The following is a 23,146-nucleotide window of genomic DNA, read 5'->3' as shown; positions in this document are numbered from 1 at the left end:
CACAGGACCTCTAAAAAAACACACCACAGAGCACCACACTTTCTACGCTACTTATTTAATTATACGTTAGGATTTTAACAATATTGGCAGCTATGCTCTGCAAATACCAGATTTTTTAATTAGTAAATATCTGTATAAGCAGTATTAGTCTGGCTCTACAAGTGAAAGCAGCGTATGTTTTGACATCTTTTCGGACTGCATGCTTTAGGGGTCGCTATAGTGCATCATCTGCCTCTTTCTCACCCTACCCTCAGCCTCCCCGTCTGTCACACCAGCCCCTCTGCATGTCCTCCTTCACTACATCCACAAATCTTCTCTGCAGTCTTCCTCTTTTCTACAATCCCCTCCATATTCAAGATTCTTTGCCCAGTATGTCTGCTATCCCTAGTCTGCAGATGTCCAAACCATCTCACCCTTGCCTTTCTGACTTTGTCTCCAAACTGCTGGCCTGTTCTAAAGTTGTATGAGTGGAAAACAGTCTTGTGTAGAAGAAGATCGTGATGGAGTGCCCAAGAGCAACAAACACAAGTACTGTGCTCTTTCCCAACCTGAGGCTGCTGTCCCAAAGGTCTGGCACTCTGATGTAAGTAAATAGAGACAACAAACCTTTAAACACCTGTCAACATAATGTAGTCCCTTGCAACAGTAACTCAAATTAAGTCATTTTTATGTATATAGTTCTAACTCATAACAAGATGCTTTACACTGTGAGTTAAAGATCCTACAATGTTAGAAGGGAAAAAATCCAACAACAACAAAACTGAACATTTTGATGTGAGCAAAGATGAAATTTCGTGAACACCTGTGTTATTTTGCAGTAGATTGCTGAGGTGTGCTTAATAAAATAGCCCAAGGAGAGTAAGAGGTAGGAGACTGATATCTTTCAAACTTTCATGATGAATTTGTCCATGTGGCGGGGCGTGGCCTGCGGTGCCGTGCAGAGGAGGCGGACGCACCTGCACGGCATCCGCAATCATGCCCCGTCGAATTAAATATTGTACTGGGTCCTGTGGTTGGGTTGTTGTTGTGATAATGTTGAGCGGGCAGCGGGAGAGCTGCAGCTCTGTGAGCATTATGAACATTGTGAACAGCAACCGTGTGAGTCAATAAAGTATGCTGCAAAGTATGGATTTGCACCCGGGTCTGCCGTGGTCGTTTACAGTCCACTCCCCACCTGATGCGACAGATGACTGCCCCTTCCTGAGGCTGGTTCTGCTAGAGGTTTGTGCCTAGTAAAACAGTTTCTCCTTCCCACCGTAACCAAAGTGCTTGCTTCAAAAGGGGTCATCTGATTGTTGGGGTTTTCTCTGTTTCATTGTAGGATCTTTACCCTACAATATAAATCCCCATGATGCAACTGTTGTTGTGATTTGGTGCTATATAAATTCAACTAAAATGAACGGAATTGAATTTTTGAACATAAATATTGACAAATTATGTTTTACAGTGATGTCACTGCATTCAGCTGGACTGTTTGATGATTGCTCTCCGTGACCTGTCCATCAAGGTATGGATTTTAAACTGGTGGCCACATAGGACCCTTTTAGGCCATAAAGGTATATTATGACTGAACTGCTCCATATATCTACTTCTGCCTGTCTCTGATTGGTTATCACCTTAATTTTCTTACATTTCTTGTCTGTTGTTTTTGTCTTTACATGTGGTAAAGTCCTTGTTTTACCGCTCTGGATTAAGGATGCTAATGTCTTCCTCAGTGGATGGTACCATCTGCCGCTGGGATCTGGATAAGTGTAATGAAACTGACTGCATCCATATAGATCAGATCAGAAAAGCCCTCTATTGTGAATAGCAAGTACTAGAAAAGAAGACACCTTCATCTCTTTTTCAAAGCAGGGGCTGCACTTCTGGACCATCAGAAGACTGTACACCATCCACTCAGAGGTGATGAAGGCTCCCCATTGAGACAAATTAAAGTCCCGTCAGTTGCTGCTCCTTACCCTATGCAAGTCCTTCTGCATCAAGGGGGGACAGAAATATCACTCTGGTGGCTGCAGAAACTGGAGCAGTGTTGACCTCTTTCAAGGCAAGGAACAGGATTTTGTGTGATGACTACTGCCTGCACGAAGAGATTCTGTTGGCCTTGACTGAGGCAGTCACGGTGCTTCAAGCCAACACACTAAGTAATCAAATCACTTGATGGAGGAATGGAAAGGCCAGGGACCCTCGAAGGACATTGAAAGCTTGATAGAAAATGATGATGCAGGTACTCTGACAATCCCTGGCCCAGCTTGGCAATATACAGCTATGTGGTAGACAAATATGTGTAATATATCTATATCACTAAAGCACTTCTGGATGGATGCAAACTGCATTTCGTTGCCCTGTACCCGTGCATGTGCAATGACAATAAAGTTGAATTCTATTCTATTCTAAAGAGAGAGCTTTAGAGCAGTGGAGGTTACAGGAGACGAGGGGTTGCAGTCTCAGAGACGAGGCAGCACTCAATAACCCAAAGAACAAGTGAGCATTGTCAGTACAAAGAAAATACTCGATGGTGCTATAGAAAACTCCGGGATTGCCAGAAATCGAATATATTTCTGTGTCTGAGACAGGTTTTTGATCTTTCTTGGTAAAAGGGGAGGCTGTGTGAATAATGAATAATGGAAAGGTGTTATGCCGGATGCCAGCATACAATGGTCAGAGAGTCACCACCGTGCAGGTGGATGTCGACAACAAGCAGCTACCTCCCCTCACAAGTATTTACAAATGCAATGCCTTTTTGAATAATTATCACTCATTACCTGATGACTGTATCCCAGTCGCCAAGGTGAGGACTTGACATTGGTGGTCTGGAGGGTTAATCCCTACATCCAGAAGTGTCTCACTCGACAACTAAGCACTACAGCCAGCCTCTAGCCCACCTGGCAGCACTGAAGTCCCAACTGGCTGCAACCTTTCAAGAGCCCAATGACAGCTCCTACGGCTTAAAGCATGTCAGTCTGTTGACTCAAAGCCAAACAGATTTTAAGCCTGAAGAAGGAGATTCAGACCACTTAACAGGTCACAGTTTTTATTGCAAGTTACATGCAGAGTTATGTTGTTGTTGTTGTTTCTGTATGTCTCTATGTGCATGTTTGCTTGTGTCTTGCAGGACTGTGCTTCCCCATCTGAAGGTGTTTGTTTCCAGCAGTCTGGATAAGAAGAGGCAAATGTGGGATGAAGAGAATCGCCTCCTCAGGTTGGTGATTATTACAGATGTGAGGAGCAGCCTTTCAGTCCGAGCCTTTGTGTGTATTTCAGACAGGTACGTCTATGTTCTTCAACCTCTTTGTGGGTGTTGCTCCTCCAGGACGCTCCAGCTGAATGCGGTGCCTGAACGCTTGGCGTACAGCGTGTTTGGAGGAGATGTGTTCCTGGGCATCAGAGAGGGCCTGTACGTGATGAGCTGTACAAAGTTCCTGCCACCCAACTACCAGCAAACAGTAAGACATTCACCTGGAGAGCTGGCTGTGTGGCTGTGGCTATAATGGAGTGTAATTTGGACTTTTTCATAGCTAACCAATAGTAAGACTCAGATATTTCATATTAAAGATAATGCAAAACAGTGGCCTTATTATCTGTGAGCATTGTTGGTGGAAACAGGACTTCTAGCAGAGATAAAGACGAGGAAGCCATCAGTGATGGACTGAGGGGAGACATGCAGCAAGAGGTGTGTGTAAATGATAGGACTTGAATGTCTAACAGTTGCATTTTATTTCAGATATCTCAGCTGTTTCCTTTTCACCTTTGTTTTAGTACATATTGGTGACTTTAAATAACAGCCTGGAAGCACTTCTGCAAGATGCAGTAAAGAGCAAAAAAGGGAAACTTCCAAGTACAGCGCAAACCAGGAAGGAAGCATTTCAGCGCTACATGAAACTAATATATGGCCTGCTACTGAATATTAAGGTTCTTTCCTCACTTATCTAGTACTGTAAAGCAAATGCAAAAGCTTACATTTACAGTCAGCAAACTTCAAGCTTTCCACTAGACCAAGATAGTTGCTCTAGTGGAGCAACCCAAACCTAGATCGACTCCATTTCGTGGTCAATTCAGGACCCCATAACCACCTCCACCACGGGAAGCCTCACCTGAACTGCCAACGTTCCTTAAAGAGTTCGTAGAGATGGAATGGTTTTGTGATTTGTACCCTGACAAAAAGGTAGTGCAACAAAAATGGACTGCCATGCACAGTAATAACATTTTTATACTGAGGTGTGCATGTGTGTGTCTGAGAGAATCCCAAGCACGCTGTTTCCAGAGAACTCCTTAGATCTGCTCAAATATCTGCAAATCTGCAGCATCTCATTCAAGATATTGATCCTCGCATCAACAAAGGCCCTGCACAGCCGGGACTCTTACAGAACAGACGAGCTATACCAAGGCCTCACTGACTGCGTGCACACATTTGTGAAGCCTCATATGGCACAGCAAGAACCAGACTTTGCAGTTTACAAGTAGAGGATTATTAGGTTGTGATTAATTTTGTGTGTTTGAGTCAGCTGTGGAGCTGTGCTTACTGAGATCTTAAATCTGTTGATGCATCTGAAACCTGCAGGCTGTGAGCTGATAAATTCTTTTAACTCTTCTAGCCTATAAAGACCTAGGGGTTGGGTGAGTTTTCACTGCTAAAACAAGTAGTTTTTGTTTGTATAGCTAAAATCTTTTTTTTTTCTGATTTTAACATAGGAAGACAGTAATGCGCGTGCTGACAGAACTGAACGTGGAGGTCTAGCAGTGGCTGTGGCCCAAGGTGGACACTTGGGACTCGGAGCTGGAGGAACAGTGTGACACCTGGAAGAGTCTCCACAGTAAAGCAGAATGATGGCTGGACTTGTGGTTCTCAACATACAAAGTAATTTATTGATTTGAAATGTTTCTGTCTTTGGTTAGAGCTGACATATTTTCAGTATTTCAGTGTGACAAAAGATCAGATCAGTTCTGAGGTCATTTACTGTGACCTCAATTGCTTTAATGTTTTTGACTGCTAGTGTAAGCGGTTAACTACATTCCCACTTTCATTTCCAAACCACCAGGAGCATAGCAGGTATCTCTACCTGAGCAGTAACACCAAGTGGACACCCCCGGCATGCAGTGTGGTTGAAGTGATCAATTATTTCTGCTGTGTGCAAAAGGACGAGCACAACAAACCCAGAAATGCCACACCTCCTGGTCACAAAAACACAGTGCTTTTGCCTATTTATCACAGGTATGTGAAATTAGTGCACATATTAGTTTCACTTCTTCACTGTAAGCTAAAACATTTCATTTCTGATATTTTATTTTAGTAGATTTCAACCAATTCTTCGCCTAGAAACATTCAGCATGTTCAGAATACAGAGAATGCCAGCGGAGTTGTTACTGAACTGTAACAAAAAATTCTCATTAAATGGGGTGATTTACATTCAGAAAATAACCGTCTAATGTTGATCGTCATTCAGGTTGAATTCTGCCTCCCGTGCGACACCGTCCCTTCCTCATGCAGTTCCCCAATTTCATCACTTTGCCGTTAGAAGAAGACTGGTGGAAGGTCTTGACTCAGTCCTATTTTATTCAAGAGCAGTCTTGGGTAGAGTACTACAGATGATGCCTTTCAATCTGTAACAGACTGTAACAACCCCATTAGGCTCAGTAACCCACCTTTGTTGTAAATCAATTTCCAACAGCCGAATAATATCCTTGGCTTCATAAGTGATTTATTCTGTGACTTTCAATGTATAAGTGCATCTGTGATGCACATAAAGCTGATTTGGCGCACTTATTTCTTAATGCTGGTGACTGAAAAGATTTGATTATAAATATTTTTAAACAAACATTCAAGGAACACAGTAATGCGGCTTCGAACAGCAGAGACGCAAGACAGCATGACTTAGTGACTACAAAAGGTACAAACATGATGATATAACAGGATAGTAAGCAGTAACTATCCTGTAGTTTTGGTTGCACATACATCTGCTGATCAGACACTATGTGAATGAATTGTATACAAAAGTATTTTGCTGCATCCCAGCTGTAACCTGATTATTAAAACGCCAGTGATCACCAGTACGAATCCTGCACTGACTTATGCTGTACTAACCCTTATAAAGTCAACAAGCAAATCAATTAAATTAGTGCAGCATGTTCTGACTGAATGACAGATTAGTGTCTGTCACTTTTCAGCAGAGATTATCACCTCATCCTGTACATTTATTTAGAACAACCAAAAGTCAAGAGGAGCGAAATTCATCTGAAGACCTGCACTTGTTGATCTGGTGGCTGAGAAATCTGGAAAACCATCAGCTAACCTGCTGACTTGAGCAGCAACATCCAATTTTCTGATGTAACCAGAAGATATGTGAGGAAAGACTTCCATTTCAGTCTGCTGGTCATCGTTTATGATTGTAGCTAAATGTTGGTTTTTTTTTAATTAACAAAAAGTGTGCCGTTTGTTTGACAACAAATGGATTTCAAAAATACAGTCCCTCTTCTGCTGTCTACATGGACTCTTTACCTGCACTGAATCAAAGACTCGTCAAATGCCACTGATCAGAAAGCTACTAAAAATTTTGACCCTTGCCACAGAGTCAGCATTTTTATGTCCATATCTGTTTAGAGAAAGTGGCTGAGTGGCAACAATGCGATCCCTTCTCTCAAACCCAGACACTTAACAAAGATTACTGGGCCTTGGTGGATATCTGTATTTTACTGAGTAATGTCTTGCTACCTTCATTTGCCTGTTTTGGACTGTAAAAGCTTAAATGCATTACATTTACCATAAGACTAAGTGACAAGGAAAAGGCTATTTAAATTTTTTTTTAAAAAGAATACCCAACCATTTCTCAGGTGACAGTTTGATTGTAAGGCTTCAGTACATTGCTATCGTTTGTCGATGAATGAGCTTAAGAAGCATCTCTGCTTTATGCCACCATGTCTTTATCATAATTCAGCAAGTCACAGGTCAGAAAGATGTCAGAGCGTCCATTGTCGATCAGAACCCCGTTGAGCTTGTTGCTGGTCAGGTTGATGTCTGAGGTTTCATCTAGAGGCCAGTCTAAGAGCTGAGCACTGGAGGGCAGGTCGGGAAGGCCTGGCTGGTAGTCCTCCAGGGGGTTGGGGTACAGTAGCTGTCGTAGGGAGGGCATTCTTACAGCCATCTTCACCAAGTCCATGAGACCAGCCATGGAAAGCGGGTTCAATGCCAGAGCCAAGCTCTTGAGGGCCCGGCAACCTCCTAGTGAGGGCAACAAGAGCCCCAGCAGGCCATCAGTCAGACCACAACCGCTTAAAGACAGGTGCTGCAGGCTGCCCGAAGCCTGGGAGAGGAGGCGGCGAATGGAAGGCAGAGTGTTTTCATCCAGACGGTTTTCGCTTAGATCCAGCTGCTGTAGCGTGGAAGTGTGATGACTGCAGGACAGATAGGCAAAGTCAGCTGGACTCAGGGACAAATAGGGGAGCTCCAAGATCTCCAGAGGCTGAGGCAGAGAGCTGTATCAACAGACAATAGAAGAAAACATTTAAATAATGTCACCTCATCAAACACTTTAGGTTTCATTGTTTGTGTTCTAGCTTTAACAGCATTATTTTAAAGATGTCTGCTCATTTTCTTTGAAATAGTGACTTATTACATAGGCAAAATGCTGATCTTGAACTGGTCAACTTAGTTAATCTGTTATAAGTTTAGTTTTTAAACTGTAACGAAATTTAGAAAAGAGCCAATGGCATTTTGAAAAATCCCTGACTTTGTGTTTGTCAGTGGGTTAAATGCAAAATAATATAATGAGGTAAACAGGCCATACCTGAGCAACACACGGAGCTGACCAGGCAGGCGCAGTGCAGTGAGGCTGAGGTGTCGCAGTTCCTGCAGGCGTGCCAGACCCTGCGACAGCTCCCCCAGTGCCTCTGACTGGCTGGGATGGACTCTGCGAAAATCCAGGTTACAGTAGTGCAGGCGAAGGGATTTTAGTGCAGGAAATGTGGAGAGCAGAGGCAGCAGTTCAGCCAAGCCAGCCACCCCAAGGCTGCTGTAGCGTATGTCGACGCCCAGAAGTCCTCTGCGGGGGAGCAGATCTAGCAGAATACTGATACTTGGCACTGAAATCTCTTCCACACGCAGGTATCTGCACTGAAGCTTTAGAGGTCCAGATGTGCTCAGAGCTGAGTGAACACGCTCCCAAGAGCGGCCATTAACAAAAAGATCAGCTCTCACATGCACCACCACATCACGATCCATCTCTTTTTCTTCAGCGTCCCTCTCACTGCTCCCTAATACTGTCCTCTCTCTTTTCCTCTCAATCTCCATCCTCCTCCTGACTCCTTTACTTAGGTCTTCTTCACTCACAGACCCTGAAGATTCAGTCCTCTCACCAACATTGGTTGACTCATTACTGTTTAGTTCCCCATCTCTTTTCTTCTGTCCCCTCTCTCTTTTTAAATCCCTCTCCCTTTCCAGAGCTGAGATCCGTTTTCTCTCCTGGTCTCTTTCTTTCTTCTGTTCCCTTCGTGTCCTTTGTGGCCTTCTTGTCCTAACTCTGGCCTTAAGGACCATGGTGCAAAGAGCTACTGTCAGAGACCAGCCTCCCATCGGGTCCCCCATTCCTCCTTCATCTCCTTGCACTCCACAGAGGTCCAAGACTTCCAGTGCACACCTAGATGACAGTTGATATGTTACTCCCAGAAACAATGCTGATATTAGACATCGTGATTCAAACTACTACTACTCACCTGTGGTCTGTCAGTCCTCTAACCACACCAAGCAACATAGACTGAATACAGAGTCGATTTGGCGCAGTTTGTCCCGGTTTCCTCCGACCTCCGACCCGCAGTGTGAGCTCAGGCCACCGCTGCACCAGCTCTCCCACAGCCAGCGGTCTGCAGGTGGAGAAGGCGGCCTCCAGCAGTGCTCTGTACAGATCTTTGGGCATCCACCTCAGCCAGGAATGCGACGAGCTGTGGTCACGAACCACCTCCTTGGCACAAAGGCTCAACAAGGAAAGCACCATTTCAGCACAAAGCACCTTTAGGCTTCAAAGAAGTAAGAGATAACTGGTGCGAAGCAGACTTGCATCTTAGAGTCAACTAGCTTATTTAGCTCCAACGCTAGGATTAGCTTTATGACAGGAACTTGACGCCGTCTAATAAAGCCTCAAAAAAAGATTTTACAACATCACTTGACAGCTACCGTTACCCTTACTGATAGTAAAAACTTGCCGGGACGACTGAAAGCTCCCCGCAGCTGACAAACTGAACGCTGGGATGTAAGGTTAGCTAAAACTGCTGCTAACTGTTTACAATTACAGTTGAGCCTGACGCAGGCTTGTGACGTGGCACGCACAGGAGAAACGTCAGTGCTGTAGAGTTTTAAGTGATGACTGTAGACAGACCTTTATCAGCAGACTTACTACAGTGGCAAACTGCAAATAATATTGAATAAAAATAAGAGAACAGGCGAGGAGGTTAAAATTCATTTAAAAACAAAAAAGGTTACAACTCGATTAAAGTTCTAATTTTCTTGGGCAAAAATCTAAAAAAAATACCTATTATTTTTTAAAAGGTCCCTGATCTTAAAGTCATGAACTAAGAAGTAACAGGGAAGAAATGCACAAAACAGTCATAAAAGTCGCAGGTACACGTGTATGTGAATTTAAAAAACAACAACAACAAACCCAAAGACATAGGAACAATACAACACATAACATAGTTCAGATTTGTTACATAACATGATTGTGTTTGATGCACATAAATGCCATCCAGCGTTTAACAGGTTGTTTTCTTCTACAAGGCCAGTTTCATGACCCTTTTCCTTTAAAGTTTGGATGACAATATGGCAATTTAGGTTTATATACCACAAGTATTTATTTATTGCTAAATTTAAGTCTAATTATCCATCCATCCTCTTCCACTTAGAAACCCAGACCTCCATCCTCCGAGCCACCTTCTCTAGCTTATCCAAGAGAACACTTCCCAGGCCAGCCAAGAGACATAATCCCACCAGTGCCCTGGGCCTACCCCAGGGCTTCATCCTGGTAGGACATACCCAGAACACCTCACCCCAACATGCATCCTAGTCAGAACCATCGTAAACTCAATTTAAAAGCAGAATAATGCACTGTAGATGTGAGTGTGAATGGTTGTTGTCTCAGTCCAGGATGTACCATGCCTCTCATCCCATGACAGCCAGGATAGATTCCCGCCTAAGAGGAAAAAACCTGATGGATGTTTGGAACGGTCCTTTTCACCAGTAATTCTGAGCATCAGTTCTACGAGATATACCATAGAGTCAACAGGAAAACACTAATATAACAGAAATGCGCCATGGTATGGTGGATGTTTTATGTATTTTCTGATAATTTCTGGCAATCAGAATCCATTAGACTGATGAAAAAAATTAATGGTAAAGTATAATATTTCATTCTAGAATTAAAGGAGGATGATGTACAAAGTAGTATAATACAGAATAATACTGGAATATCGAACTTATTCTTTTCTTGTTTTTTCTGTCATTTGCACATAACGATTCCCAGATTATTCTGTCTTTCACCAAATAGAGTCATAAATCTATTTTCTTTGATTTATTGTTCAGACTTGTAGATGTTATTTATCTTGTTTTGAGTGCACTCGGCCTTCTAACAGAGGTGTCCAAAAATGTGTACAAACCGAAAAATAGTTTTCAGGCCAGTGATGAAAGAGGCCTGGAATGAGTCACCATACAGTGCTGGTGCTCAGGCTGATAGTGATACATCACAGAGTCTGTGCTTCAGTGACTTCTAGTACAGTCCACACTGTACCTCAACAGATTCAGTAGAATAAGTCAATAAGAGACCAACCAGTTAAAACGAGTACAAACAGAAGCTGAATGGATCTTGAGCATGGATTTATAGACCAGGATTAACAAAAAAATTTTAAGTGTAAAGGGTTCTGGGTATTGGAGCTTAAAAGCTTAAGCAGTTCTTCAGTAGACATTTTGAGGGACTTTCAGTAAACCATTGGCTCAAGCTTGCTATGGTCCAGACTTGCAAACAAATGGTGTACATTGGAAGTTTTTAAATGGCAACCTTATAGAAAAAATAACTAATACCTCTCAGATCTTTCAGGCTGTAAAATCGTCATCTGTATTATGCCCGAAGGAAGATCGATAAACAACATTCAGGGGCTTCAGAGTGAGAACAGGGGACCACCAAAAAAAATCATATTACTATTATCCAAAAAGGAGAGAAAAACATCATCAACTTCAATTCATCAAACTCTCTTTGTGTGGATTTAAATGCATAATGCACATTTGCGCAAAGTACTCCTCTTTCTCAGTGTATAATCCCATCTTACTTTGAAGCAGCCTGCTTTGTATCCAATACAGGAAATCACATACAGTGCACTATAGTGTGAATAATCACAGGTTTTAACATGCATCACAGATCTTTGCGAAGCAACACCTGCCAGTGTCCTATTCTAGAGTCACATCATATCTGCATCATCTTTCCCTGACTAAAACTGAAACGCCAGATGAGAAAGAAAATAATTTAAGCTCTTTGCATTTTACCAATTAAATAAATATCAATTTGGCACAGATTAAGAAGTGATACTGTACAGCTGTCTATGAAGGAGACAGCTTACAGGTATTCAAGTAAAAAACATTCACTTCCACTCTTACTTTGCGCAAAATGTGTACAAAGTATCTACAGCCCCTTGAAATGCTGTAAATATTAAATCCAAAAACACAGCTCATATTTAATTTGTGCTCATGGAGCTGAAACGAGAGGATAAGCCAGTAGATGGCGCTAAATGATCATGGACGAGGAGCGCTCTTGATTTCAACAGGAGATAAACATCCTTATCTGTACAGTCCTCATACATAAAAATATAATATAAAACAAGACACGTTTTTGAGTTTAACACAGCAATCAACTGCTTTCAATTAGTCTTTCACATGTGCTCTTTTTTTATCTTAGTTATCACTGCGTGACTTTTCCTCACTCAACCATTATTACATCACTGTGACTGTACTGCTCTGTGGAGCTGATGCCACATCTGTAGAGCTGTTTCTGCTGTTAATTAAATTCACTTTAAAGCTGCTGGTGGTTCAGGTGAAAGTGTAAACCTCAGTAGTGCTTCTGTTCGGTACTGATTAGGATGAAGATGAAGATGAATGTTGTGTTAGTCATTTTATGGTGCATGCAAAGAGCTCAGATTTTGCTCTGCTCACTCGGGCTTTAAATGCATTTCTCTGCTGTAATTGATGCTTTGTTTGTGAAAGTAATCACTCTGCTTTGTTTAGAAAGGGCACGAGTATGCACAGCTATTAATATGCTCGAAAATCACACAAACACACACACACACACACACACACACACACACAAAAAGCTTAAATCCTTTCAGATGACAGCGAGGATCTTTTTTCCCCGTCTCGTTACTCCTCCTCCCTTTGATATAAAACAGCTCCTTCATCAAGTTTAAAAAACGTGATGAAATAAGAGTGATTTGGATGATGCCTCCTCCCATGCAAGACTGCTCATCTCCTCAGCTAATGTCTTCAGCTAATGACTTGAACTAAACACAATTGCAAAAAGTGTCATTGTGTTCAAAAGTATCGGACAATAGTTTTAATGGCACACCACAGTAAAAGCCAATTTTACAAATGAGCGTTAGATCAAATCAAATCAAATCACAAATCACTTTTTATTGTCACATCACATGTGCAGGCACACTGGCACAGCACATGCGAGTGAAATTCTTGTGTGCGAACCCCACAAGCAACAGAGATGTGCAAACACAACAACACAAACGAGCAAAATACAAGAATGGCCAACCTGAAACTAATAAATATATGTACAATATATAATAGTGTATGCATTTCTGGATGTGTATACTAAATATTTTCCTACGTGTGTGTGTGTGTGTGTGTGTGTGTGTGTGTGTGTGTGTGTGTGTGTGTGTGTGTGTGTGTGTGTGTGTGTGTGTGTGTATACACATTTTTACAAATTAAATAGTAAAAAAATAAAATAATAATAATAATAATAATAATAAAATATATAAAATATACAGAGTTGAATATGTGCAAAACAAGTGGCATTTATATACAGTGTGGAGTGCATAATGTTAAAGTTCCAGTAGTGAAGCTGAGGTGTCTATGACGTGTTCAGCAGTCTGATGGCCTGGTGGAAGAAGCTGTCTCTCAGTCTGCTGGTACGGGACCGGATGCTGCAGGACCTCCTTCCTGATGGAAGCAGTCTGAACAGTTTATGGCTGGGGTGACTGGAGTCCTTGATGATCCTCCCCGCTTTCCTCAGGCACCGCTTCCTGTAGATGTCTTGGAGGGAGGGAAGCTCACCTCCAATTATCCGTTCAGAGCACCGCACTACTCGCTGGAGAGCTTTGCAGTTGTAGGCGGTGCTGTTGCCATACCAGGTGGTGATGCATCCAGTGAGGATGCTCTCAATGGCACAGCGATAGAAGGTCCTGAGGATGCGGGGGCTCATGCCGAATCTTTTCAGTCTCCTGAGAAAGAAGAGGCGCTGCTGCGCCTTCTTCACTGTTTTGTTTGTGTGTACTGACCACGTAAGATCCTCAGCCAGGTGTACGCCAAGGAACCGGAAGCTGCTCACTCTCTCCACAGCAGCGCCGTTGATGGTGATGGGGGTGTGTACTTCTCTGCACCTCCGGAAGTCCACTATCAACTCCTTTGTCTTTGCGACGTTGAGGGTGAGATAGTTGTCTTGACACCAGTGGGTCAGGGCGCTGACCTCCTCCCTGTAAGCCGTCTCATCACCGTTGGTGATAAGACCCACCACTGTAGTGTCGTCCGCAAACTTCACAATGATGTTGGAGCTGTTAGTGGCTGTGCAGTCGTAGGTGTAGAGTGAGTACAGGAGAGGGCTCAGTACACACCCCTGTGGAGCACCAGTGTTCAGTGTGATGGGGGATGAGGTGATGCTGCCCATTTCATTTCATTTCATTTCATTTTTATTTATTTCACACTTGGTACTACAATCAAACAAAACAACCACATCTTCTGTCAACAAAACACAACAACCATGTGTGAAAAGGAGCAGGAAGAAGAAAATATTCTTATTAAACCCTGCCCCCTATCTACCATCGAACTTATATCACCGGTGGGCACCAAAAATCAGGAACAAACTAATATTGACATTTCTCTCCGGTCGAATCCCAAACCAACATCACATTCATTCGCATTCTTCATACTGAGTTATCGTTTTAAACATATAACACTTTTTAAAACATTGTAAATTTATACAATTCTTTAAATTATAATGAAGTGAATTCCACAGTCTTATACCCCTAACCGTTGTGCTCATTAATCTTTGTGTAGTCCTGGCTAACTGATGTTTAAAATAAAATTTCCTTCTATTCTCTTCTCCCCTTGAACACATCAAAAATACTCTTTGTAACTTAAAAGGCAAAATATTATTTTTAACCTTAAACATAATTAATAATGTCCGTAATTTCACTAAATCTCCTAATTTTAATAATTTTGATTCTATAAATAATTTATTTGTATGTTCTCTATATTTAACATTATGAATTATTCGTATAACTTTCTTCTGTAATAGGTTTAAAGGTTTTATGGTATTCTCATATGTATTCCCCCAAACTTCAACACAATAGTTGATATATGAAAAAAACAAAGAAAAATATAAAATACGCATTGTTTTATAATTTAATAAATCTCTTATACTACCCAAAATATAAATACTTTTGACCATTTTCTTTCTAATATGTTCAATATGAGATTTCCATGTCAAATTCTCATCCACTATTACACCCAAAAAACGAAATTCAGTAACTCTTTCAATCAATTCTTCCTCTATAAACATAATGACTTTATCCTCCTTTACACGATTGCCAAATATCATATATTTCGTTTTTGTCAGATTCAAAGATAATTTGTTTACATCAAACCATTTTTTTATTCTTAACATCTCAGAAGTCATAATTTCAACCAAGTCTTTCAAATTCTCTCCAGAGCAATAAAAATTTGTGTCATCTGCAAATAAAATCGAATTTAACCTTTTAGATACGTCACAAATATCATTAATATATAAATTAAAGAGTTTAGGTCCCAAAATAGAACCTTGAGGAACACCACATACAATCTTCAGTCTTTCAGAAGTATTGCCAAAATAATAAACATATTGCAACCTATTCTCTAAATAACTCATTAACCAATTCAATGCTACTCCTCTCACTCCATAGTTATACAATTTAGAAATCAAAATAGAATGTTGTATCGTATCAAAAGCTTTTTTTAAATCAACAAATACTCCCACTGTGTATTTATTATTATGTGTTGCAGATGAAATATCTTCAATAAAAGTCAACAACGCTAATGCCGTTGACCTATTTTTACGAAATCCAAATTGGTTTTCATGTATTAGTTGATATTTTTCAATAAAACTATCAAGTCTTTGTGCAAAGAGTTTTTCTAGCAATTTTGAAAACTGTGATAAAAGAGACACTGGCCTATAATTGTTAAAACTATGCTTATCTCCTGATTTATATAATGGTATTACTTTTGCCACTTTCATTCTGTCAGGGAATACTCCTGACTGTAGCGAAAGATTAAAAATATAACAAAGAGGAGTACTTATACAATCTATTGTCTTTTTAATTATGACCATGTCTATACCATCACAATCAGTAGATTTTTTATTTTTACAATTTTTTACGATTGCTACTATTTCTTTTATGGTAGTATCGGCTAAGAATATGGAATTAACCATTCTATTATCACCTATCCAGGCTTCCTCATCTCCTGGATCATCATTTTTCCTGATTAGATTTGCTAAAGTAGGTCCAACATTTACAAAAAAAGAATTGAATTCGTTTGCTACTTCGGTCTTATCTTTAACAACTTGATTATTATTAATAAAATAATTAGGCCGAACTTTGGGTGTGTTCTTATTACCCAATACCTCTTTAAAAATATTCCAAATGCCCTTAATATTATTTTTGTTTTCCTGAAAAACTTTATTATAGTAATCTTTCTTAGCTTTCCTCAATATTAATACCAACTTATTTTTATATAGTTTATATTTCATTTCCGCGTTTTTAGTTCTATATATTATATACTCCCTATATAAATTATTTTTCTTTTTACACGCATTTGCAAGACCAGTCTGACCACCTGGCGTCTGTCAGACAGGAAGCTAAGGATCCAGCTGCAGAGGGAGCTGCTCAGTCCTAGATCCTGCAGTTTCCTGTCCAGCTTCGAGGGAACGATGGTATTGAATGCTGAGCTGTAATCTACAAACAGCATCCTCACATACGTGTCTCTCTTCTCCAGGTGTGACAGGGCAGTGTGTAGTGTCAGGGCTATGGCATCATCAGTGGACCTGTTGTGGCAGTATGCAAACTGTAGAGGGTCCAGTGAGTCGGGTAGTGCAGAGCAGATGAAGTCCCTGACCAGCTTCTCGAAGCATTTGCTTACGATGGGGGTCAGGGCTACAGGTCGCCAGTCGTTCAATGAGGAGATGGTGGAGGATTTGGGTACAGGGACGATGGTGGCCATTTTGAAGCAGGCTGGGACTACAGACAGAGAGAGGGAAAGGTTGAAGATGTGCGTGAACACTCCAGCCAGCCAGATCAAAGGCACTGTCAAAGTAACAACAGCTGTAATAGAGGATTAGAAAACAGAGAAGTAGAACCATTAAGTCCTCACAGTATCCAGCTTTAATTACTATTATCATTCATAGTTTGTCAAAATGTCTTCAGTGAAAAATGTCTACCATTACTCACATTCGCTTTGACACCATTATACATATCCACCGATTCTTTGGTTTCCTTCCCTTTATTTGAAATGTGTTGTGCTCAATACATCCAGTCCCTCTTTTTTCACACGTGCTGACTGTTAAATGTTACACAATGTGTGTGTGTGTGTTTTTTTTAAAATTGTTTTTCTCCCTTCGTAAAGGGCGGATCTGTCAACAGAAAGTATTAAAAATGGTGAAATAAACACAATATGCTTGACAGACTGCCAGCAGGGAAGCCAAAATGAAACAAACACATTCCTTTGTTCTTCTTTTGCATTAGAAAAAACCCACCGCTCTGCTTATTAATCTAATAGTGCCCCAAAGAAATCATGACACAAGACTGTAGGAAAAAACTCCTGAAAAAACTCTTATATGCAACATGATGCGAGCAATGTGCAACCTGGATTTATCAGTAACTACGCAGCTGTATGCTCTGCGGTCAGGGATATTCTGCTTGCTGTGGCTTCTCCTCTCAGTATTTTAATTCCCTCCTGGATTTCTCTGGTGCTGATTGAAGACATTTTGATTCTTGCTGCCTTTGTTGTTAATCTCATGTAATTTAATTTGACACAAAACCCCTCCTGCAGTTTTTAAACCCCCAAACAGCCACACTTATCTCCCTGACTCCTCCCATCACTCAGTCAGAAACACAGTTATGCATTTCTGTTAATACTACCAGCTTCTGCTCTGAAACAATTAAACTGCCCTGACTGCCTATCCATATTACCAGCAGAAGATGCGTTAGACATATTGAATAATTATTTAACAATACAAGATGATAAGATCTCTACCTTAAGTCTCACAGGACAATGAAATTTAAAAATAAATATAAAGCATTTGTAGATGTACACAGTCGTGGTCAGACGTTTACATCCACTTGTCATGAACATGAACGTCGTGGTATTTTGGGGCTTTTAAATGTTTCTTTGGAATCTTTATTTCTCAGGATGGAATAATTGTACAGCATACATGTTTAATGAAGTGAAGCTCTCAGTGAACTCAGTGAAGATCTAAGAAGGTTTCTTGAAGCCATTTCTAAACAACTGCAAATTGCAAGATCACCAGTTCAAACAACTGTATGTCAGTAAGTTATTCAGATGCCTCACCACTTTGCCAAGGTAGGGAAGAAGATGCAAACTGTCACCCTCAAGTGAGAGGAAATTGATTAGGATGTTCAGGAATGACCCAGGAACCACCAAGGCTTAAGCCCGCCGTGAACTGGAAGCTGCTGGAGCAATATCTACATTGTTGACAGTGAAGCATGTTTTAAATCACCATTAACTGAGAGTGTCCCAACCAGGACAGAAGCCACTGCTCCAGAATCGACACAGTCAAGCTTCAGTGAAGTTGTAGCTGCCCACAAGTATAAGCCAAATAAGGAAGAGAAAAATTGACCAATTTCAATTACAAGAGGTATGTTTGAAGGATTAAAGGGGAGGGTTTCAACTCTAAGAACATTATACGAACTGTCATGCATGGTAGTGGTAGCATCATGCTCTGGGGCTGTTTTGGTGTCACTGGTACTGGTGCATACAAGGGGATGAAATAATGAAGGATGGCAACCTCCAAATTTTTCAAATTCACCTCAAATCAGCTACAGACACAATTGGTCATTCCAACAAGACAATGATCCCAAACATATTAAAGAAAATAGTATTGGAGTAGATAAAGCAGGCTAACATTAAGCTTCTGGATTGGCCTTACTGAACTCAAACCTCAACTGTTCCAAGAAGAGTGGCCAAATATCCAGCCAGAGTTATGCCAGAAGCTTGTTGATGGATACCAAAAGTCTCTGGTTGAAGTAAAACTTGCTAAGGGACATTTTAAACCTTAGTATAATTTTGACCTTGTGTGGAGAAAATCCAAAATAACTTCATTCAATATCCAGTTCAAGTCATTATAGATGTATCATGTACTATCATTCCACCTTGGGAAAAGAACAGTTCAAAGAAATCTTTAAAAGCCCAAACTGGTATTTGACATTGACATTTATGCCCATACTGAGTGGATGTAAACTGACTGTAGCTGTACATAGGTAGCTTAGATATTTCATTCTTCAGCAAAAGCCCATTATTCCTTGAATTTACTTCTTGCTGTTACAGCCAACATCCTCATCCATTTGCCTTTTGTTTTCAGCATTTACTTGTGTACATCACTTTACAGGCAGTCAATTAAAAAAAAAAGGGACAAATTATTGATGGCAATGAAAAGCAAGTTTTTCTTCTCAGTTATTCACGGATAAATTGGTTGTTAGGCTTTCGCATATTATATATTCCTATAATTAATAACTGAAAACAGTCAATAGATGTCATGTTATATTTCCTTGCTGCTATGAAATTGTCAAATTACACACTGTACAGAAAATGTCACTTTAAAAAAAATCTGGTTGTTGGAAGGAACGAAAATGAAAAAAAGATTCTCTGTCTTTATCTCAAAAAAAAAAAAAAATCTAGTGTAAAGCAAAAGTAAAGCATTTTTCAAATTCTCCAAAGCTTCATGCACCCATTTAAACTATTCAAAACTGAACCCTTCCAACAAAGAAGTGACACATTTTAGAGGTCACTCATTTACTCTTAGAGGTAGAACGAAAATAGGAGATCTTTTGTTGCCACAGCATATTTAACAGCAATTGTTTTGGGAAATTTCTCTAAAGAGTATTTGATTGCCTCACCAATGGTAGAAAGTTTGAAACATAGAACAACAAATGTCTGATAACACTGATAACTGGATAAGCTGAAAGGAGAGCATACTTTACTGTAGCTGCTTTGACCTGCACCTGATTCAAGACCCTGTGTGAGCATTGTTGGATTAACTCATTAGTTTACTGCTTTGCTGTCCGTCCCACTTTGAACACCCGTTTTTGATAAAAATATCTACATAAGTCTTTTTACACGCAGATAATATCCCTATGTTGAAATGATAATTTGATTAAGGAGTATTATGTAGGTATATATATACACACTGAGTAACATGTTGACACTTAACACTTAATGTAATCTCAGTTGATACTGATTAAATAACCCAATCCAAATGGCATGCGCTGAGTGTTTTTACCACCACAGCTGACATGAGTATATGTAGACTGTGCAGTGCAGTTAATTTCTTTTCTTCAGAATATTTCAAAGTTTAAAGAATGTGGAAATTGATTTTTCCATAGAGATGGTGGTTTTCAGTTCTTCTTGATACAGGCTGACTAAATCTTGATGAACTCAAATCTTCTACCCGACACTGAAATTCCAAACTAAAATTGTGTAAAACTGAGAGTTTTGCATTATACCTAAATGGTATGATGCTAAATTGATAATCCTTCAACCTTTCTACCTCATGTCAAATATGCCCGTTAATTTTATATTGGTGAACAGTGCCCTTGCAATGGGCCTTTAACAAAAGTGATATATTGAGTCTGACAAGTTAAAAGCAGCTTCCTCCTGTCAGTTACGGTAAGAATGTCCTGGACAAGAAGTGTATACCAGAACCTGCACAAAGCTCCTTGAACTTGTTCTGTGAACTTCATGCACAACAGACAACTTCCTGCCAAATGTCCTGAACCTTTTAAACTCATTATCCACGTCAGACTTTCCAGTGTATCCTCCACTGAATCATCAAACCAGTGGAGCAAAAACACATCTAATGATGCAGAGACAATTTGATGTGTTTTGTCCAAACTGTGTTCTGCACGAAGTGAAGTGAAGACTGAAACTAGAGTTTGCAAAGATATTACTTACTAAGCTCAGCTACAAATGACAGCCAAGAGACCATAACAAGCTTTGGCAAGAAGTGGTGTCTCCCCTCTAAGCTGACCTTAGGGATGCATTTATCCACACCTCATAAGCTATAGACAATCAGCCATGAATGCCCAGACATCCAAAGACTTTTGGACTGCAAATGCAAGAAGAGTAGGGGTTGCAGAGGGCATAGCTACTGAGTCCTTTTAAACTCTCTTTGTTACATATTTTATGGCACAAGTGAGAAGGAGCAAAACAAAATAAGTTCTGAGTAGTGCAACTAACTCAACCCCCCCCCCCAAAAAAACCCAGAATGGTTCCCATTGGTGCTATTTTATTATTGCACTGACCATCAATGATATTATCATTATTAATGGCAAGCCTAATGAAGTTAATTTATAAAGATGAATCTCATTTGAAAACTGCATATATTTTAGTATGTACAATAGCTAATGACAACTGACAGATGAATGTAGATTAACAGGGCAGTCAAGTTTCACACTACCTATGAAGCACTGGTTGCTTTTGGAGGCTGGAGTTAGGTTTAGCAAGGCTAAAATGGTTGGCCGTCCACCCGATGCAAGGTGAAAAAGGATCAAAGAGCGATCCTTGTTCCTGAACTGTAAACTGTAATTTTCCAACAAAGACAAATTCGGTGTAACATCTCACACTGATCTTTTCATACCTCTCATGGACCAAATGAACTTGGTGAGGTCTCTGCTATGTAGGAGAAGTAGAATTTATGCTAGAGCTGTTTTCTGTCCTCTGTGTGAGATCCCACTCTGGCTCATAAATTATATGATGTTTTTCTAACATTTGCATCTCCTTTCATAAATTTTATGTGTTATTTTGTTAGTCACCCTTGTTCCATGTTTCCGGTTCACCTTTTCCCTGCCCTCCTGCGTGATTGCTTCCTCCGCCCTAATGGATCGCACCTGTGTCTAATTGTCTCCCTTGTGTATTTGAGGAGCATGTTTTCCCTCCCTGCTCTGCCAGATTGCCTAATATGTACTTAGTGATGCAGCAATTTCCTAGATTTTCTATGTTTTTGACTCCGTCTGTTCATCTTGGCTAGGCTGTTTAGATTTCCTTGTGCCAAATCCATTTTTAGTTCAGTAAACTGTTTTGCCCTTACACAGTATTCATATTTCATTCCTTTATAGTATGGTCTGGGTTGACCTCTATGTTAATCTCAGTTAGCTCTCTGTTATTTCAGAATAAATTGAGTTTAATTTTCCTAATTTTAGATTTCCAGATATCACATGTGCTTGTACTTGCAAGTGCATCTCTCGTGACTGTTATATGTCCCTGTTTGTTATGCCTACCATATGCAGTTAATTCCATAAATATTTGGAGGCAACTTTTTCTAATTTTGGTTCTGTGCATTACCACAAGGGATTTTAAATGAAACAACTGTGATGCAGTTGAAGTGCAGACTTTTAGGTTTAATGCCGTGGTTTGAACAAAAACATTGCATAAAAATGTGGGGGAACTAAAGTAATTTAAACACAATCCCTTATTTCAGGAGCTCAAATGTAATTGGACAAAATAAATAACTGAAAATAAAATTTTAATTTCTAATTCTTGAAGTCTTGAACTCATGGACATCACCACATGCTGGGTTTTCTTTTTAATGCTCTGCCAGGCCTTTACTGCAGCAGCTTTTATTGCTGTTTGTTTGTGGCCCTTTCTGTCTGAAGTTTAGTCTTCAACAGGTGAAATGCTCAATTGGGCTAAGATCAGGTGACTGACTTGGCCATTCAAGAATATTACACTTCTTTGCTTTAATAAACTCCTGGGTTGCTTTGACTGTATGTTTTGGGTCATTGTCCATCTGTATTATGAAACACTACCCAATCAAATTGACTGCATTTAGCTGGACTTGAGCAAACAGTATGTCTCTGAACACCTCAAAATTCATTCAGCTGCTTCTGTCTTGTGTCACATCATCAGTTAACAATAGTGTCCCAGTACGACTGGCAGCCATGCACGCCCAAGCCATCACACTGCCTCTGCTGTGTTTTACAGATGATGTGGTATGCTTTGTTTGGATCATGAGCTGTTTTTGCCATCACTCTGGTAGAGGTTGATCTTGGTTTCATCCGTCCAAAGAAAGTTTTTTCTAGAACTGTGCTGGGTTTTTAGATGTTTTTTCAGTACAATTGAGCATTTCTATTCTTGAGGCTTATAAATGACTTGCACCTTGCAGTGGACCCTCTATATTTACTTTCATGCAGTCTTCTCTTTATGGTAGACTTGGATATCAATGAGCCTATCTCCTGGACAGTGTTGTTCACTTGGTTGGCTGTTGTGAAGGGTTTTCTCTTCACCATGGAAAAGATTCTGCGATCATCCACCACTTTTGTATTGCGTGGGGATCCAGATCACCAGTGCTTTCTTTCTTTCTCAGTATGTACCAAATGGTAGATTTTGCCACTCCTAATATTGTAGCAATTTCTTGGATGGTTTTTTTCTGTCCATGGTGAGAATACAGACATTTTTCATGATAGTGTCAAGTTCCCTGTTCAACTCTGTCACCGCTGCCTGATTTAAAAAGAAAAGAAATCACAAATACATTAGAATATTATACATTTTCAAGAGGTCCTAAATCCCCCACTTTCCTTGTTTAGTTCCACACTGGGAAATCCATCTGAGTACATTTGGGTCAAATTTGTCCTA

The 23,146-nt window shown here is 40.2% G+C and overlaps 2 protein-coding genes across 3 annotated transcripts; one reads left to right on the top strand and one right to left on the bottom strand.

The window, feature by feature from the left end:
- Window positions 1-1,459: 1,459 nt before the first annotated feature.
- On the top strand, window positions 1,460-5,670 carry wdr97 (WD repeat domain 97; the record flags this gene model as incomplete). Its single annotated transcript, XM_085468900.1, is given in 22 exon segments — window positions 1,460-1,556; window positions 1,659-1,774; window positions 1,777-1,894; window positions 1,897-1,973; window positions 1,976-2,153; window positions 2,156-2,252; window positions 2,374-2,481; window positions 2,574-2,612; window positions 2,614-2,717; window positions 2,789-2,860; window positions 2,863-3,040; window positions 3,113-3,199; window positions 3,311-3,443; window positions 3,757-3,909; window positions 3,992-4,162; window positions 4,237-4,438; window positions 4,508-4,574; window positions 4,576-4,614; window positions 4,690-4,855; window positions 5,037-5,209; window positions 5,289-5,347; window positions 5,439-5,670. Coding segments are annotated over 22 exon segments (2,583 nt in total), but the record flags the coding sequence as incomplete, so codon positions are not given.
- Window positions 5,671-6,893: 1,223 nt separating this feature from the next.
- LOC146701848 (leucine-rich repeat-containing protein 14) lies at window positions 6,894-9,413 on the bottom strand. 2 transcript variants are annotated; one of them, XM_085468230.1, is made up of 4 exons: window positions 9,173-9,413; window positions 8,704-8,961; window positions 7,779-8,627; window positions 6,894-7,467 (listed from the first exon to the last, which is right to left on the bottom strand). In XM_085468230.1, the coding sequence occupies exons 2-4, from the start codon at window positions 8,901-8,903 to the stop codon at window positions 6,900-6,902; spliced, it is 1,617 nt and encodes a 538-aa protein (XP_085324356.1). In that variant the 5' UTR covers window positions 8,904-8,961; window positions 9,173-9,413; the 3' UTR covers window positions 6,894-6,899. The 2 variants fall into 2 exon arrangements, with proteins under 2 accessions (XP_085324356.1, XP_085324355.1); XM_085468229.1 differs by having other exon boundaries at window positions 8,704-9,413.
- Between the last annotated feature and the right edge of the window lie 13,733 nt (window positions 9,414-23,146).

Source organism: Copadichromis virginalis, linkage group LG9 (assembly GCF_057382275.1).
Source record: "Copadichromis virginalis isolate Kocher_CV1m ecotype Utaka linkage group LG9, C_Virginalis_male_GT1.1, whole genome shotgun sequence".
NCBI lineage: Eukaryota > Metazoa > Chordata > Actinopteri > Cichliformes > Cichlidae > Copadichromis > Copadichromis virginalis.
The sequence above is the reverse complement of the archived record's forward strand: the minus strand, read 5'-3'. Positions and strand labels throughout refer to the sequence as shown.

Bases quoted from the DNA above. Each gene is read 5' to 3' on its own strand.
- LOC146701848 (XM_085468229.1), bottom strand. From the start codon at position 8,981: ATGGTGCTTTCCTTGTTGAGCCTTTGTGCCAAGGAGGTGGTTCGTGAC. The intron at 8,628-8,703 runs GTGAGTAGTAGT...ACTGTCATCTAG, and splicing joins AGAGGACTGACAGACCACAG to GTGTGCACTGGAAGTCTTGG. The intron at 7,468-7,778 runs GTATGGCCTGTT...CTGTTGATACAG, and splicing joins CAGCTCCGTGTGTTGCTCAG to CTCTCTGCCTCAGCCTCTGG.